Genomic DNA, 17,008 nt, shown 5'->3' with positions numbered 1-17,008 from the left:
CCTTTTTAAAGGATCTCTATATTCCTCCCCCAGATTTTACAGTTTTGCGTAATTTACTTTATTTATTTTATTTATTTTCTATTATTTTAGACAATTTCCTGAAGCCTTAGAGGACCTGAATGAAGCCATAAAGCAGTGCCCCAATAACAGAGAAATCCAGCGGCTGCTCCAGAGGGTGGAAGAGGAATGCCACCAACTTAACCAGGAGGAGCACCAGCAGCAGGACCTGGAGCTGGAGCCTCCTCCCTCACCCCCTCCTACACCTCCCCCAGAAGAGGAGGAGTCCCTGTCTCTGTCCATGCCTCTCCCCCCTCCACCAGAGCCCCGTCTGGAAGACATGGAGCCCGTACAGGACTTGTTTGAGGATGAGGACTACCTGGAGCAGGAGCTGGAAGCTATGTCGATGGGTCTGCCCCCACCTGAGTCCCTCTCAAATCCCTCCAGCCTTCCTATAATTCAGAGTCCACCCCTCTCCCCCACACATCCAGATCAGATTTACTTGGCTGGAGGCTCACCCATGGGCCAGCCCTATGAATACCACCCCACCTCTTCCTCCATGTCCTCCCCAACTCGGGGCTCCTACCAGCCCACGTCACCCTCCCTCTCTCCAACACATCAGAACTCCCATTACAGACACAGTCCCCCTCACACCTCCCCAGTACACCAGCCATCCTACCGCTTCAGCCCACCTCCTATGGGTACCGGGGGTCAGGGGATGGATCACCAGAGCCCACCGCCTTCCCCTTTACGTCGGGCTGCTCAGTATAGAGCCAGTCCACCATTAGAAAGTGTTTGTCTGTACAGGTCTCAGTCTGGGTCACCTGTGCGCTATCAGACAGAGCAGCTTCCTGGAAGACCCAAATCTCCCCTCTCCAAGATGAGCAGCCAACGTTCTTTCCAGCTGAGTTCGCAGCCCTCTTTATCCTCACAACACCACCAAGCCCAAGGCCTCCGTCTGCAGCCTTCCATAGCCCAAATAGTCCGCACAAACCAGCCCAGCAACGTAATGGGAAATAGTAGTTATGGTGGCCAGATGGGCCACTCCATGGGTGGTCGCTATCAAGGGGGTTCAGTGGATGTAGAGAGCCGCTTGGTGTACCAACCCTCACTGGATGGACGGTCAATGTCCCAAGTCCAGGCCAGCCTCAGTTCTGGGGCCCTCTGTCAGCACGGCGGCCGAGGAGGGGTTATGGAGTCGAGCCTGTTGAAGGATGAGCTACCCCAGCGCCCCTCCTCTGCCTACCGCGCCAGCAGTGGGGGCCCAGGGGGCATCCGTTACAGCCAGACACCTCAGATAAGCCGCAGCCAGTCAGCCGCCTACTACCCAGTCTCTGAACACGTTCTTGAGCGTGCCAATGCTATGCCCCCCTGCCAGCTGGGCTCTCCCGAGATCCCCCATATGGTTAGACGCCCTGTGAGTGCCAATACTACTGAAATGAAGCAGCATGTGCCCACCCCTAGGCCTCTCATCCATTCTCAGAGTGTAGGCCTTCGATTCTCACCTTCCAGCAACAACATCTCAACTGGATCCACCTCGAATTTAGCCCCGGGTTTCAGGCCTTCCTCTTCCATTCAGCAGATGGAGATTCCCTTACAAGCCACATACGAGCGCACCTGTGATGACATCTCTCCCATTTCTCCCTCCCAGGGTGGTGGGGGGTTGTATCAGGGAGAGACCACTCGCTCCCGCAATACGCCTTTTATGGGGATCATAGACAAGACGGCTCGGACTCAGCAGTACCTGCATCAGCCCTCACGGTCCAGGGCAATGACATCTATGGACTCTGCCATCAGCCCCACCTCCCCCGGTCAGCTGGTCCAGCAAGGTTCCACCTACAGTCCCCCCGCCTCACTGGGTAATATCGCCTACTACAACAAGACCAACAACGCCCAAAACGGACACCTGTTAGAAGAGGATTACTACTCCCAGACTCAGCCCCCCTCTCTGGGAAAGCTGGCCAATGGCTCCCGTGGCAGTGGGGACATCCTGGAACGGGTCAGCCAGGTGCCCACCTACCCAGACGTGAAGGTGGCGAGGACTCTGCCCGTGGCACAGGCCTACCAGGACAACATGTACCGACAGCTCTCGCGTGACTCCCGGACCCAAGGCCCCACCTCCCCCATCAAACCAAAGAGACCATTTGTGGAGTCGAATGTGTGATGGCCTGTCTGTGATTGGATGGTTGGACTGGGCTTGTTAGTGGAACTGAGAGAGTAAAAAATATTTAGCTCGACAGAAGATGTGATGGGGTGTGTGTGTGTCATGGACGAACTCATCTCAACGAACTCACTAGAGAAAGAAAACCACAAAGCCAACAAACACACTTTAGGGTATTAGACATTATCTTATATGAAAAACATAACGATGAGAAGTGATTCTTTCAATATCATAATCTGCAAACAGGTAGGATAACAGGAGGATCGCAAGTTCTAATCTAAATCAGAGACCAGTTCACTTCCGACACGTGGCACATTGTCCCCACGTGTGACCACATCAGGTGGGACTCCAAGAGTGAAAGTACTACCCATCGGACTCTACTTGTGGACTCTGTATCCATCTTCTGTTCTTTCAAAGTGTGCTCTTAACCAAGGTTGCTAGTAGGCTCTATTCTATGTAATACAATATTATATGTTCAATACTGTACATTGCTCAGAAAATACAAATGGCTCAACAACTCAGTACTTAGAGAAAAATGACAATATTTATAATTAAGTTATATATTGTACATAAAAAGAAAACAAAACATAGTTTGCATTTTGAATTTTATTCTGTTAACCCTGCCTCTGTGTCACACTGCAAGTCATACGGATGTGGAAAACCGACCGGTGGACAAGGGACACAGACAAACTTTGACTGATGAAGTTACCTCTGTTGTGTCAAAATAAAAAGAATTTTGCTATAATATAATGCAAGCGAATGTGTCAACCTGCAGATTATTTTTTGATAGATTAGTTAGAAAATGATAAAGTTATCATTCCCACTTCCCCAGCAACATCTTCACAACATATTTTGCTCTATCAGCAAACCAAAAGAGTTTAAGGAGAAAGCAGAAGAGCAACAAATCTTCACCCTCTTTTAAATGATATCAGTCGATAATCACAGTAATTAAATATGTATTGTCTGTCAGGCAATAATAGCAAATTATTTTGGCTGCAACTTGTCTTTCACTCAGTTGGGTGCTTTTATCAAATGGCAGAAAAATCAAAATCAAAGTTTGCCTCTGTCCCTCCTCTGTGTGAGCGATGGTGGAAAGTACTCAGCGACTAAAAGCAAGCAAATGCATACACAACCACTGTTACCAACCTTTCCCTTTCTTCTGCATTGTTTTTATGATTTCTTTTAAATCATAATGCATTTTTATTCAGCCACTTCTGCACTAAAATGCCTGACAAGGTCTTAACTAATGGTGCACTTTATGTATTTTACTTACTTTGTTGTTACGATTGTTACATTAGGAGTAAGTGAAAGTGGGCGTGTGATCCGTCAGATCGCTGATCAGTGCTAACCAGACTACGACAGACACTTATTATGTGAATTGCAATGCAGTGGTGAGTGACAATGTTCAGAATCTGGGATGATATATAAACTTTCTAGCACAAGAGGTATGTATTGGCTCAGATATTTCACTCTGTCCAGTTCAGGTTTGTTAGATAGTTTGTCTGTTTAGAGAGGCAAATCATACTTAAGTAACTCCACCTCATAAAAATATATTCCTCGAACTCTAAATCACTGGTTTTGACACCATGTCCACTGGCACACGTCTTCTAAATAAATCGAACCTACTGCAACAACAAAAGCCTGAGATTTCAGTATCCAGGAGCTCTGTAATTTGAGTCATAGAGATGATGAATAATGAAAATATTGAAGTAATTTATATATGTGGGAATGATTATAGACTATTTGTCTGTAACATTTTATTTTGGATGTCTGATAAAGAATAAATGGAGACAGTTGTCCTCAGTTTCACCTGCTACTGGAGAGAAGCCCTACTTAACTTTACAGAAATGAAGGTATAAACTGTATTATACTTAATTTAAACAGGACTTTTTAAGTTGAGGTTATTTGAGGGTGTATGGTTTCAAGCTATCTGTGTATATTAGTTCGCTGTAAATAGTCTGATGCATGTTCTATTCTTTCCATGACCTCAAGCAGAAACATGTATAGCAGTGTCTCTGGTGTGTGTGTGGTACAACGTTTGGATTAAGATGAGGAGACTGCTATCCCCCGAACTTATCCTTGTCATTTTCCCTCAACCACGCCAGACAAAAAAGTTCTTTTTATTTTATTTTAACATATTTGCTTGCTGAGCAGAGTTCTCTTGTCTGTAAATGTGAGCTTTCAGATCGCTGTGAAGTTTAATTAAAAACAATAAAAAAGAATGTGTTTTTATCTCATGATAACTGATTGTAATCTGTACAGTCGAACATATGTATTGGAAAAAAGGAGAACATATTTATAAATGGTTACCAACTGAAACACGCCCTGCATGTCAATCATTTATTTTTTTGCTGATTTGGGAATAACATAGGAATGTAGCTTTCAAGTTTTTCGGTCACAAAGCAATAACACAAAACTGAGCATCAGACATCTGCACAATGTTCAAATTCTTTGCCTTTCACTAGTCGCAAATCTGAGGTTTTAAACCTCGGTAACAATCTTTGACTCGTAAAGATTCAAACAACACAAAATGCACATAAACAAAGTTGCACTTTTCCCAATAAAGTCGATATTTAGCAAAAATACTGTAGTATTTACAACACTTATGATTGCACTAGATTCACTAGAGACATACTTTACGCCACAATGTCTCAATACCGGCACTTTTAAAATCATCAAATAAGAGGAAAAACACAGGTCACAGACTGGATAAAAGGCCATTGTTTAGTGAATTTTAAGACGTGAAAATTAAACTTAACCCATACTCATCAAAATGGTTCTGAAACGCAGCGAACATTAAACATTAAATGTGTTTATACAAACTCTGAAGGAAACTCCAGTTTTGGGAGGTGTTTAAGGTGCACATCATGTGTGGAGGAACTCTTCTAGTCTTTCTTTTTTTTGAATGTTAATAGGTGTACCAGCCCAGGCACAAGTACCATAACGATCAGAGGCACTAGGACGAATTTGACAAAGAACAGGCTGTAGAAAAGGCCCAGTGGTCGGACCGGGAGCGGTAGACGATTCACGTGGTAAAGACCCATGGATGATACAGCCATAGACAAAGCTCTGGGAGCCCAAGGTAGAGACCATCCACCAGGCTTCCAGTACTGTGCCAGCCCCAAACCCAACAGGGCCCCACAGTCTCGGGTGAGAGAGGAGAATGGGGCTGTGTCCAAACGAATCCATTCTGCATGGCTGCACCATTTCTTGGCCAAAGCAATAGACCTGTTGAATCAAAAACATGACCGGTCATGGAAGGAAGTCCCTTTATATTATCACAATATATACTGATCAGACTCACTGATTAAACATTAATGTAATAGAGTAACTCACCAGGAGAGGTCAATTCCCAGCTGCTTTAATCCAGCATGGAGCATCAGAGCTCCGAACAGCAGCCCAAAGCTTAAACTAAAGAAGAACAGCAGGGGGCGACCTTCTGGTACTCTGCAGCTCAGGACAATCCCCAGAATGAAACCTGACAAGAGCATTTCATCAGATTAAGCTGCACACATGGGAAAACTACCCTATGGGTCTGACAAATCCAATTATGAAATTCTTTTTTGGGAACTACAAAAATCCTGTAGAATTGCACAGATAGTTGATAGCAAGCAGCTCAAAAACCAGCACAAGTGATGATGGAGTGCACTAGTTCTACATCTGTGTTAGAAATATTAACACTGAATAATGTTTTGGAGCAACCAATGCTTTGATTCAGAGGACACCTGTTTTAGGAGGGGCATCAATCATTTCAGCAAATCACATTCTGCAGCACAGCTGCATATTTACACAATCTAGGTCTTAAACATTCTTGCCTGTAATCCATTAGAGTCAGTCAGTGAAAATATTTAGTGTATTTTGAATTTAAACCTGTATGATTTGCAGCTGTGATCATATATCAAACAAAAATGGCTTTTACACTTTGGAGATCACTGCATTTGGCTTTTAATATACTTTTTATAAAGTGCCCCGCCTTTTTCAGAAATATGATTTTTGCATAATATGTATTCAGACCTGTAATGGAGCCAGCAATGACCTGATGAGGAAAGTGTGCGAGGATAAAGATCCTGGAGATTCCAACTGCAACAAGCATCACCACATAGAGGACGTAGGGAGCAGCTGATAAGAGAACACTCCGGATTCAGAAAAGGAGAGATTTGTTTAAAAGTAGTTCCAATGTGCAGCAGTTTTGTGCATTTTTAGAGCCAAAGCAGCATACTGCACTGGATTTAGCTTAAACAGGGACGTACCTGTGAGAACGGGAGTACAGAAAGGACCCCAGCGAGGACACAATGACCCACCAGACTGCTGCTGTCACCATCGCATGTCCAGACGGACTGCCTGAGAAACAGATGCCAACTTTGGAGTTGGAGATCTGAATGTTTGATGATTTAAGGACATTGGCTATGACTCAGACACAGTCTATTTTTCTAAGACAACTTCTAACCTGGGCCTGTTTCACAGGTGGACGGAAACTGGTGAATTTTCGGTTGCTTGTTGACAAAAAGACGCGATTCACCGATCCACCAGAATGGCCTCTCTCCAAACAGCAACCTGATTAAAAATAAATATAATATATAAATACATTTACACACACCCCAAATAACACAAATACATTCAAGGTCATGGCTTCACTATATTTTACTACATTTAATACAGTTTTTAACTTGTTGAATCTAAGACTTTTTTTTTCTCCAAAAGCCTCTACATATTTACTCTTCATTCTTCTTTTTACTTTACTGAATCTTATTTAGTTCAAAGTTCCTTACTGTATTATATTTGGCTTCTCTATACCTCTCCATGAACACTCGCAGAAAATAATTAGTGTAATCAGAAATATCTAAATCAAAATAATACATGGCTTTTAAAAATCTATATTATGTCCATAGTAGTTTAGTTGTATTGTTTCTCTACTTGGTACATTTGTAATGTCTTTTGTATTTTTCCTTTTTTTTTTCCTTAATTGTTGAGGATTTGGGGCTTCATTTTTTCTATGCATGTTCCTCTGTCTTTTGCATGTTTTCCTTAAATTTATCTTGTTTTATTTCAAGTTTTTAATGGTATAATGTAAGTGCATTTATTATAATGAAAAAAATGTATTTGTAATAACATTGTAACAACAATGTTATTAGTATGCAGGATCGCACCAAAGTATATTTCAGATCTTGAGGTCCTCAGCTAAGGCTGCTCTGGCCACCCCATAATCTCAGCTGGAAACCAAATGTGTTCAGGCTTTTTCTGTCAGGACACCCTTTCTCTGGTACAATCTGCCTGAGGAGATTTAGCTCATTATAATCTTTTAAATTTCTTAAAGAGACGTTTTACGAGCATTCTTTCCACTTCGTGTTACCACTTTGTTGTCTCTCATATTTGCTTTATTTTATATTCGTATTTGCTTCTTTTAGTAATCATTTTTTAATTTATTTATTTTCGGTCTTTAATTCTCCCGTTTATCTTTGCGTTCTCAGTATTCATATACCTTATGTTGTTTAATTTTTATTTCTTATTAAACGTTTTATTTGCTGTTTCCTATCTCACCTTGTGAAGCATTTTATAACTTTGTTATTATCCATCTATATCGTTGCTTCCCTAAAATTTAATCCGTTGAAAATTTTGGTCAAATTTATGTTATATGGTTACTTCTTGTTTTTAATTTCCGTTTCTTTTCGTCACTTTTCTTGTTACACTCCAGGCTGTTTGTGGGGAAAATTCCATTGAACGGTCCCAAAGGTTCCGCTCATTTCTGTTTCACGTCGGACTAATACAGGGTTGTACTACTTTGCTGTACCGGAAGCAAAGACTAAACTAAAATTATTTTTATTTGTTTAAACTGGAAAAAATGAACATGTGCAGGCGGTCTTGAATATATAATTAACAATTTTAATGTGAAAAAAGTTATGTATGTAATGTAACAACATGCTAGCATGAGACATACAACCGCAATGGTAAGTGTAAAAACTAAGATGGACGGGAATATTCAAATCGTGCTTCATTAAAACGCCTTACCATTTGAACACTAAGTTTAACCACTCCGATATAGCTGCCATCCAAAGCACCGCTACCCCAGCTCTCCTGTTGATGAAATAAGTAAAAGGAAAGACGAGCAAAAAGGCTGCTTTAGGGTCTCCCATATGAGTGACCGTAAGCCAGAATTTCTCCTGAGTCTTCGTCCTCTGCTGGAGACCTTCGGCCATCCAGACGCCTTGGGTATAAATCTCCTCCATTCCTTTCTGCCTTCTCCCAGTACAAACACTTTGATATGTAGATGGAAATCTAAAGACAGCCCTTTATTTGATGTGTTACAATGAATTCCACAGTACTGCTCTACATCCGGTAGGGGGCGGGGCACATCGGAAGGCGGTTCAATGGGAAACAAAGCGACATCCTTCGTCGAAGAGAGAAGTTGTATTCGTAGTAGTTCTGCAGTTGAAGACCTTAGTTAGTGATTCAATGACACAACTTTACTTAAACTAGATTTGATTTGGCAGGAATTATAATTCATCACATTAGAAGAAACGATCGACGTACTTTTGTTACGCTCAGGTTTCGTCTCCATACGACATCGCGTCGCTTTACGTAAAGCAGGCGCTCCGGTTTCCTGGCGGAGAAGATGGCGGCTCCTGGACCCGGGGAGTATTTTAGCGTCGGGAGCCATGTCGCATGCGTCACATGCTTGGGCCAACGTCTGCAAGGAGAAGTTGTCGCGTTTGACTACCAGTCCAAGATGTTAACTCTGAGTATCCTTTTGTTTGTTTCGAGCTGCGGATGGAGGGGTTGCTGGCCTGCCTGGCTGCAAGGGCCTGTAGGGTAACCGAAATGTGGCAAATAGTGATCCGCGCAGGCGTAATTGGTGCTAGCAGAAGCACACACGTTTGCCCGTTTTATATATTTTCTTGTTTCGGATAGCACCTCATCTATCTTCTGTCTGTATAAGCCTTTAGTTGGGGTTGCCTGGTAATTTCTTGGCCTCTCGTTAGCCGCTCTAGCAGCGCATGTGTTTTGAATCCACTCATTGTATTGCCAGCCCTCAACATGGATCACTATCTGGCAACGAATCCTCGTAAGGCATCATGGCTGTGTGCTCTCAGCAGGCACAACCGTTGCTAGTTAGCGAGCTAACTGATACTGGGAGAGTCTCGCGTGTTGATGGTCCACATATTGACCTCACATGGTTGGTGGTGCCATCAGCCGCAGATGCTCACGATTATTTGTACAAGTTAGAGATTAAGTGGTTTCCGAGTCCACGCTACACAATCAGGGTGGTTTTAGCATGTTAGCATGCTAGATTTCGGTCAACCCCACACTGCAGCTACTGGCTAGCTCAATTAACGGGTTTGGCGTTCTCACGCTTATCAGCTGGGCTGTAAATATTGTGTGATTGTGCCACAGTTCATTTTAACATGAGTCATTTGGGTGGGAGTAATAACTTACTTACTAACACTAGTTTGCTGGTGAACATGTCTACACCCATCAGTGTGAGTGAATGAGTGAGTGAGCGAATGTGCATCTTATCATGTTCCTTTATCTCTGATCATAGAGTTAATTGCACAGACTCGTGAGGTTATCGTGTAGTTGTCGTCATTGTGGCCAAACTTTGAGGTGATTAAATCAAATGAAGAGTGGGGAGCGCTTAGAGCTGATAGTCATGGTCTTTCTAAGTGTTAGTTTAACACTAAAAACACTTTGTGACGTTGTCTGAGCTGTAGAAACGCCTGGACACCTACTTTCAGCTCTACAATGTGTGATAATGACGTTATAAACGTGTAAGTGTGCTCAATAGCCATACAGGCATTGTATGTATTGTATGACTAATCGAGGTAATATGTTCACATGCTAAGTTTGAATGCAAGGCCTGTGTAAAATCAGATGACTTTTCTTATGTATTTATCGACTTTCAGACAGTCGTTTCCAATGTATTTATTGCAAGAATTCGGTTTATTCATCAACAGAAGTCATAACTTAAGTTTTTTTTTATTTTTTTATGGATCAGTTTGCCAAAAAACATATACCGCTCAGTTAGATCTAATGTTCATAAATGGTGTGCCTTGGGATTTAGTGGGATCCATCTATTATTTAAGCAGCTGCACTAGAACTTAATGAGTTGAATTTATATTTGCTAAATTAGCGAACTTCTAAGGTCCCAAAAGATGGTGAGGAAAACAGGACAGTGGATCACTGTATTTTGTGAACCAGAGAGTGGGCAATCCCCTGCCTATACAAAAGAGACTATCTGTGAATGACAGTATTATCTTTCAAGACAAGTTGACTAATCTTAACATTATTCCAAGACGGGATACTTAAACCCACACTCGATTTGAATTAGAGGCAGACAGTTTGTTGGAATATCTGTGGAGGGAAACTATATGGGAGTAGAACTTACTGCAAAGTGCAAAAGGGCTATTTTGCTACAGGCGTGCTATCATAAGTGTATAGTCAAAAGAAGAATTGATTGCATGGAGGATGTTCTATGCAGATGTGAATTCATGTGTGCCATGAAATGTTGGTTTGCTCTTAGGTGCACAAAACATTTGAAAACTGCTGGTGTGATATAGAACCCAGAGCGAAACAAAAATCTGACTAGTTCTTATGTTACGCTTGAGTTCCCAAGTCAGCAGTTTACTGTTTAAGTAAAATTTCCCGAGAGTTGTTATAACTAGTTACTGTACAGTGAGAGGAAACTTTATGTGTTATGACTTAAATAAATAACAAACAGGCAGTGTTAAAGCCCAAACAATGTGTGTATTTCCGGTCAGTCATAGAGCGAGCCAGCCCTGTATTAAGTAGCAATAATAATAACACTTTAGTAATGTAGCTCTTTTTGAGACTTTGTTACAATAAGCTTCACAATCAGTAATCAGCAAGAGAAGGTAAAATGGTAACAGCAGCAAGTAAACACTGAAAAACTTGGATAAACTTGATATGACGGGTAATAAATAAATCAATGCAGTAATAATAAATTAAAGTGGAGTGGTGATAAAGCAATTTCACTCGCTAAAAGCCGTTATGGTAAGTTGTAGATACTGGGTTTGCTGACCTCGTTATGGGTGCTTCGTGACTGTGGATCAGTACATGTTTTTTTTTTTTTTTGCAGTTTTTCCTCTCATAACACATTTTAGCCGTCTCCATTCATTCTTTCATTCATTCATAGATGCTACAGGTGGCAGCAATGCTTTCGGTAGTCCCATGCTGTAACTGGCACTACCTTTCACTGTCAGTGTTTGTCAGCCAGTGTTCTCTGAATAATGAGCTTCTCTGTGCAGAAAACCAATGTCCCAAGTTCTTCAAGGGGACAGATAATAGTCATTTTTGTTCTGTCATTCACTGTCACAAAGTTGTTTGCCTTGACCTAAGTGCCTTCAAAGAATGTGCTTCCTCCAGTGGTAAGCCAAACCTCAACGACGTCATCCTGATCAACTTAGCCTATGTTTCTGATGTGGACATTATAAATGACCGCACTGAGACTCCACCCCCTCTAGCATCACTGAATGTTAGCAAGGTAAGTCCAATAATTTATTTTCTTTTTATACCATTTATTGGTTTTTATGCCTCGGGTTACATCAAGTGTGGTGGGTGTCAGGCGCTGTTGGTGAATGGGCCAGGATATCTCCTAACTTTACAATGAGGATTGCCTGAATGCTCCAAAAATACTTGGCCCTCAGTGAAATACTGTATTCTTTTGGCCAAAATGCATTTGCCGTTTCGGCTGCGTTTTGAAGAGGCTGTGAAATGGGGCTGGCATCGTCAGTAGGTCTAGAAATAGACTTCTGAGGATTGAGACCCTGATTTGGAAAATTGGAACACAGCAGAAATAAAAGTCAGTGTTTATAGATTATTTCCCTCCCCCCACTTAAATAAAGTAAGCCCAAACTGAGGCCGTGAATAAATGGAGACATGTCGAGGGTGTTTAAATGCTGAGATATAAACACTGCCTCTGTAATCCTATGCGGGAAAGTGAAATGTACTTTTATATAAACCAAGTTCACTGCTGGAGTGCTGAACCTAAAATCACAATTGGAACCTGAAATTTAGTTTTTGCAGTTAAAAGAATAAGCTGTTCTTGTTTCAGATCAAATATTTGATGTGCCTAAAGAAAAAAAATTAAATAAAAAAATGCTGTGTGTTCTGTTTTAATCTTTACAGCTTGCCAATCGAGCACGGACAGAAAAAGAGGACAAGCTGTCCCAAGCCTATGCAATCAGTGCTGGGGTTTCTGTGGAGGGCCAACAGCTATTCCAGACTATTCACAAAACGTAAGAACTTTATGCTACTGTTCATTCACTTCACAGGTCAGATGGGGGTAAATGTTCACCTGATCGGGTCAAATTTCTCACTGCATACTATATGTATCATTGACCACTAATTTGTGAGTATTTTATGCCACTAGTGGCTTAAATCACTTAAAGATCTTCATCATTCAATCAAAATCAATGGAAGGACACTCACTGACCATCTTGAATCCTACAAAGAGATTATAACAACAAAGACTTTTAATGTCATGTCAAAAAGGGAAGTAAAATATTCAAAAGAAAACCCAACAGTTCAGCAGAATCATGCTGCTTATTTAGAAAACAGAAAGCAATGACATCATTTTTTTCCTTTTAAAAAAGCTGACTTTGAAAGTTTGAAATGTGAACTAATATAATTTTTTCTCTAGCCATGTTAAAAATGAAAAATTCACAGTGTACACATCTGTACATTGTGCAGATGTGTACACAACAGTGAAAACAAACCAGTGAACTTGCTGTTTGAAGAATTAGATTGAATTTTAAATACATAGATTTTTTTTTTCTCCCATTGCCAAAACTTTCAGGGATTTTCTTGATAGTTTAATACCGGTAACCTCACAGTTGCATCAGAGTGAAGCTCTTGCCAGCATTCAGATACAGTTATGACCGTATTTATTTGGACAGAATGGACAATGACAACTTTAATTTTAGCTACACTGAAACCTGCTTCAAGTTACATTTATACAACTGGTGTATAACTCTTGGCTTTCCCAAAAAGTTGATCCTGTTCATCTGGACTGGTTTTCAGCGGGAGAAACGTTTCATCACTCATCCAAGTGACTTCTTCAGTCTTAGCTGACTGCAGGTCTCCCCAACTTTATAAACAGTACATTTGCACAGTGACTGAAATACTAATGATCAAGGAACTGACCTCACAGCCCATTGTTCCTTCAGTGGGCTAGTTTCAGTCTGATCACAGTTTTTTATAAATTAAGCAGGTAAAAAGTCTGGTGATCATCGTGGCTTTAGAGTTTGGAAGCTGTTTCTGTGAATCTACGACATGTGATGAAAGGAGCTGTCAATGCAGGCCAGAACGACGTGTCTGAGAGATCATAGACTCTAGATTACAGTGCAGCAACTACTCCTGGCCATCATGCAGTGTTGGATGAAGTAACAGCAATGACTAGTTGTCTGTGGGCTCTTCACTTGTCTGAGTCCATAACGGTGTTTAATGCCCTGCTTTAGGCTGCAGAGTCAAATCTCGATCTTTGTAATTGTAATGGGGACAGATGGATGCTTTGCTGGGCTTGGCAATTTAAAAAAAAAAAAAAGAAGAAGAAGAAGCCTGGAACAGTGGTAGGTGATGACAGGATCCTTTCTATAGTCAATAAGAAACACCCCCATCATATGTCCATCATAGAGAGAATACTCTGTGACAAGCTGCAAAATGGCGATCGTTGATCAGTCACAAGGTCAGGTTAGTGGGAAGAAGGAACAAAAAAAGGGGGGGAAAGCCAGACCTGTTTAGGAACAGCAATATTTGGACAGTCAAATGCAGCTAGGTTGACTGGAAAGAGCTTTACAATGCAAATTGAAACTTACTGAGAATGCACTACAAAAACAAAGCGAAAGTTGTTGGAAGGCAGAGATGTTGAATTTCAACAATAACCTGATCTTAACCCACTCGAGCAAGAATTTCCTTCAGTTGTGTGATAAAGGAAAAGGAATGCAAAGTATTAAACCCAGTCATTGATGTCTGAGATTTAGGAGTAAATCGGTTTCAATTTACTATAATCTGTAAATTGAAACCGAAATGTATTTTCATCTTGTTCCCTTTGAGCTGATTCATGAAGATGAATGCGCCTCTTGATAATTTAACTTTTACACTTTGTGACATGAAGGAATCAGGCTGAAGTTTCAGATATCTGATCCAGCCATGTTTTAGCCCTGAATCAGACTGTAATTGGATACCTGTCTGAGCCTTTTCCGTCTTCTTTAGTCAAAGGTCATATTTTGAATAAAATCTTTTTTGCAGCTCACATAGTTTTTGATTTAAAATGTTTTCAAAAACACAGGAGACCAGATGCCCCACAGAATTGTTCACTCAGAAACGTGAAACCTGTCCATTGTTGGCTCTGGTTTCACTTTCAGGTCGTTAACTCTCCGTATGACAAATGTGCTGCTTGTTTAACCTGCTTAAACTGGTTACCTTAGAAACAGAGCTATAGATGTCATAAACACTAGTATGAAATTTGCAGAAAGAAAACAAAAAAGCATTTTCAGCTGTGGCTAAAAGGTCGTTTTCTTTTCTTTACAGCATCAAAGACTGTAAATGGCAGGAGAAGAACATTATTGTGATGGACGACGTCATAATCTCACCGCCTTACCAGGTTGAGAACTGCAAAGGCAAAGAGGGAAGCGCTTTAAGTCATGTACGCAAAATAGTAAGTACTACTACACTTTCTATTTTCACATGTGTAACTGTTTATTTCATGATGACTTTGTCTTCAGCTTTTGCTTTTACTTGATTGGGGGGGTTAGAGATGAGTGGCATTTTCAGACTTGATTTTTTTTTTCCTCTTTTTTGTGTGTGAGCATGTGCTCATCTCCACATGCTTGCAAGTTTGGATTAATCTAATAAATCCGCAAATCCCTCGACCTCTGTTACTTCACCTTTGTCCGTGATGAGTGCCCCATATGCTTCATTTTTAACAACAGTTTTTTGAAGTTGTATGCAAATGTGATCGCTGTGCTCTGTGTTGAATGTTCTGTTCTTGGTAGCATGCGTCACTAATTCCCTGAAGGCATATAATCGTTCTTATTGAATGAGTTCAGTTCCACTCTTAGCCTCTTCCTCGCTGACGATTTGATCGCTTTTCTAGGAAAATTCAAGCCTGTAAATCTGTGCTGTCTTGTTTTGGGCACAGACAGAAAACGGTGTAAATGGAAAGTGCAAATGTTCCCCCGATTAGACACTTTCCCCCCCACCCAACGCAGTGTAAGACTTCCACATTCAAGTGTATACAGTAGGTGTGTGTCTGTCACATAAAGCTGCTCAATCGTTACAAACTATTATCAGGATTATTTAGCACAGTCATTCGTAAACTTAAGAGTCTCATCTCGAAGGGGGATGACCAGTGAATAAGCTGCAGGTCAACTGCTGGAGGGAGGTGGGTGCAGACAGGGATGGGGACCTTGGAGCACCTGCATGGCAGCAACAGGGTGAGCGATGGAGAGCTTAAGCTGACTGCCAGCTGTTAGGCACCACAGAAAGCGAACTGTTGTGAGACACCCTGAGCAATCAAGAGAACCACTAATAGCACTTTACACAGGTTCATATATGGAGACTTTGTGAGTTTGACTTTCGGTAAAAAAAAAAGTTAAAGGGGGGGGGGTGTGTGTATCTCTGGCTTTCGGTCCTCTGTGCAGAAATCACGTGTATTTTTATGCCATGGAGCTGAGAGCAGCTTCTTAAATATGCCAGTCATTGGTGTTGCATTCGGTGGCCTCAGGCCTCATTCTCTAGTTTTTATACACCCATTCCCATCACACTCCAGAACTTGACAGACACTTTGTTGATGGGTACCAGATGGTCATGGCTAAACACGATTTGAATTGAGCAAGACCACATTCATTTAGCTATTAACTTTAGCTATGGTCCCAGTGAGGGGAACTTAAAGATAAGCATGTGTTTGGGGGGCCGTAACAGTAATTCGTCATAAGACTTGCTTTTTATATTTGGAAAATGTTTGAGCTTCTCGGAGCCGGTGACTTGTTTTGTTTCACGTCAGTTGTGACTCAATTTTGTTGTTATTCCTATCTTTGGTTTTTCCAGGCTGAAACAAGTTCAGATTTGTCTCGTTTCTGTCAATTTGGTGTCTCTATGTTCTATCTGTAAACCATAGCTGGTTCAAGTCTCACCATAGGAATTTTATCTATTAATAATGTTTTCTTTATTGTTTTTGCTTTACCCTCACAGGTTGAGAAACATTTTAGAGACGTGGAAAGTCAGAAGTCCATGCAACGTTCACAAGCACAGCAAACACAGAAGGACTCCACTTTATCTTCTTGAGTTGGCGGTGCGGGTCGGCCGGAGAAGGCGACGCGGGTGGTTTTGTTCCCACTGCCAGACAAAGTCGGCATTCCTTCTCCACAGTCGGAGACCACCAGGAGGAGCGTTGAGGGCCCTGGATCCCGAAGATCAAAATACCATTAAATGAAAAAGACAAAAAAAGAAAGAGGAAAGATTAAATCTTAAATTAGACTTTATAAAGAATAATTTAAACATGAACCATAAACCAACCATAGTTTCCTTAACTAACTTGTCTCATTCTGCCCCCACTCCTCCCCTCTTGTCCTTGAAGCCTTTTCTTTTTCCCGCCCTCCTTCCTTTGCCTTCAGTTCCATTTCAAAAAAGAGAAAACTAGAGCAGTCAGAAAGGCTTGTTAGCTTTATTTTCTGTCATTGTTTCCTTTCTTTTCTTTTTTTTTTCTTTTTTTTTTTTTTTTTGCTGTATCCATGTTCTACTGTCTGTATTTTCTGTATTTTAAACAAAATGTGACTTGAAATGCCACACTTTAAAGGACATTTTCTAAAATAAAAGTAACAAAAATTCTGACTGTAA

At 41.3% G+C, this 17,008-nt stretch overlaps 3 protein-coding genes across 17 annotated transcripts in view; 2 read left to right on the top strand and 1 right to left on the bottom strand.

Moving 5' to 3' along the window:
* tanc2b (tetratricopeptide repeat, ankyrin repeat and coiled-coil containing 2b) overlaps window positions 1-4,401 on the top strand; it is a 189,211-nt gene extending 184,810 nt beyond the window's left edge. For all 12 annotated transcript variants that reach the window (XM_086304207.1, XM_086304201.1, XM_086304204.1 and 9 more), the window contains one exon: window positions 91-4,401. In XM_086304207.1, coding sequence (XP_086160333.1) covers window positions 91-2,161 — 2,071 coding nt within the window. In that variant the 3' untranslated portion in view covers window positions 2,162-4,401. The remainder of the gene's footprint in view (window positions 1-90) is intronic.
* Window positions 4,273-8,597, bottom strand: g6pc3 (glucose-6-phosphatase catalytic subunit 3). 4 transcript variants are annotated; one of them, XM_086304218.1, is made up of 6 exons: window positions 8,165-8,597; window positions 6,606-6,712; window positions 6,409-6,517; window positions 6,173-6,291; window positions 5,495-5,636; window positions 4,273-5,386 (listed from the first exon to the last, which is right to left on the bottom strand). In XM_086304218.1, exons 1-6 carry the CDS (start codon window positions 8,380-8,382, stop codon window positions 5,044-5,046), a joined length of 1,038 nt encoding a protein of 345 aa, XP_086160344.1. In that variant the 5' UTR covers window positions 8,383-8,597; the 3' UTR covers window positions 4,273-5,043. The 4 variants fall into 4 exon arrangements, with proteins under 4 accessions (XP_086160344.1, XP_086160345.1, XP_086160346.1 ...); XM_086304219.1 differs by having other exon boundaries at window positions 6,409-6,499; window positions 8,165-8,594; XM_086304220.1 differs by lacking the exon at window positions 8,165-8,597 and adding an exon at window positions 7,697-7,987.
* lsm12b (LSM12 homolog b) lies at window positions 8,517-17,002 on the top strand. The gene is made up of 5 exons (XM_086304224.1): window positions 8,517-8,895; window positions 11,521-11,654; window positions 12,299-12,408; window positions 14,702-14,828; window positions 16,364-17,002. Exons 1-5 carry the CDS (start codon window positions 8,769-8,771, stop codon window positions 16,454-16,456), a joined length of 591 nt encoding a protein of 196 aa, XP_086160350.1. The 5' UTR covers window positions 8,517-8,768; the 3' UTR covers window positions 16,457-17,002.
* The last annotated feature ends 6 nt before the right edge of the window (window positions 17,003-17,008 follow it).

The sequence above is a fragment of the Aulonocara sp. 'chitande type north' Nkhata Bay genome, linkage group LG8 (genome assembly GCF_057382095.1).
Source record: "Aulonocara sp. 'chitande type north' Nkhata Bay isolate Kocher_YH1m ecotype deep benthic linkage group LG8, A_spYH_male_GT1.1, whole genome shotgun sequence".
NCBI classification, from domain to species: Eukaryota; Metazoa; Chordata; class Actinopteri; order Cichliformes; family Cichlidae; genus Aulonocara; species Aulonocara sp. 'chitande type north' Nkhata Bay.
Note: the sequence above shows the minus strand (reverse complement) of the source record. Positions and strands in the feature narration are given on the sequence as shown.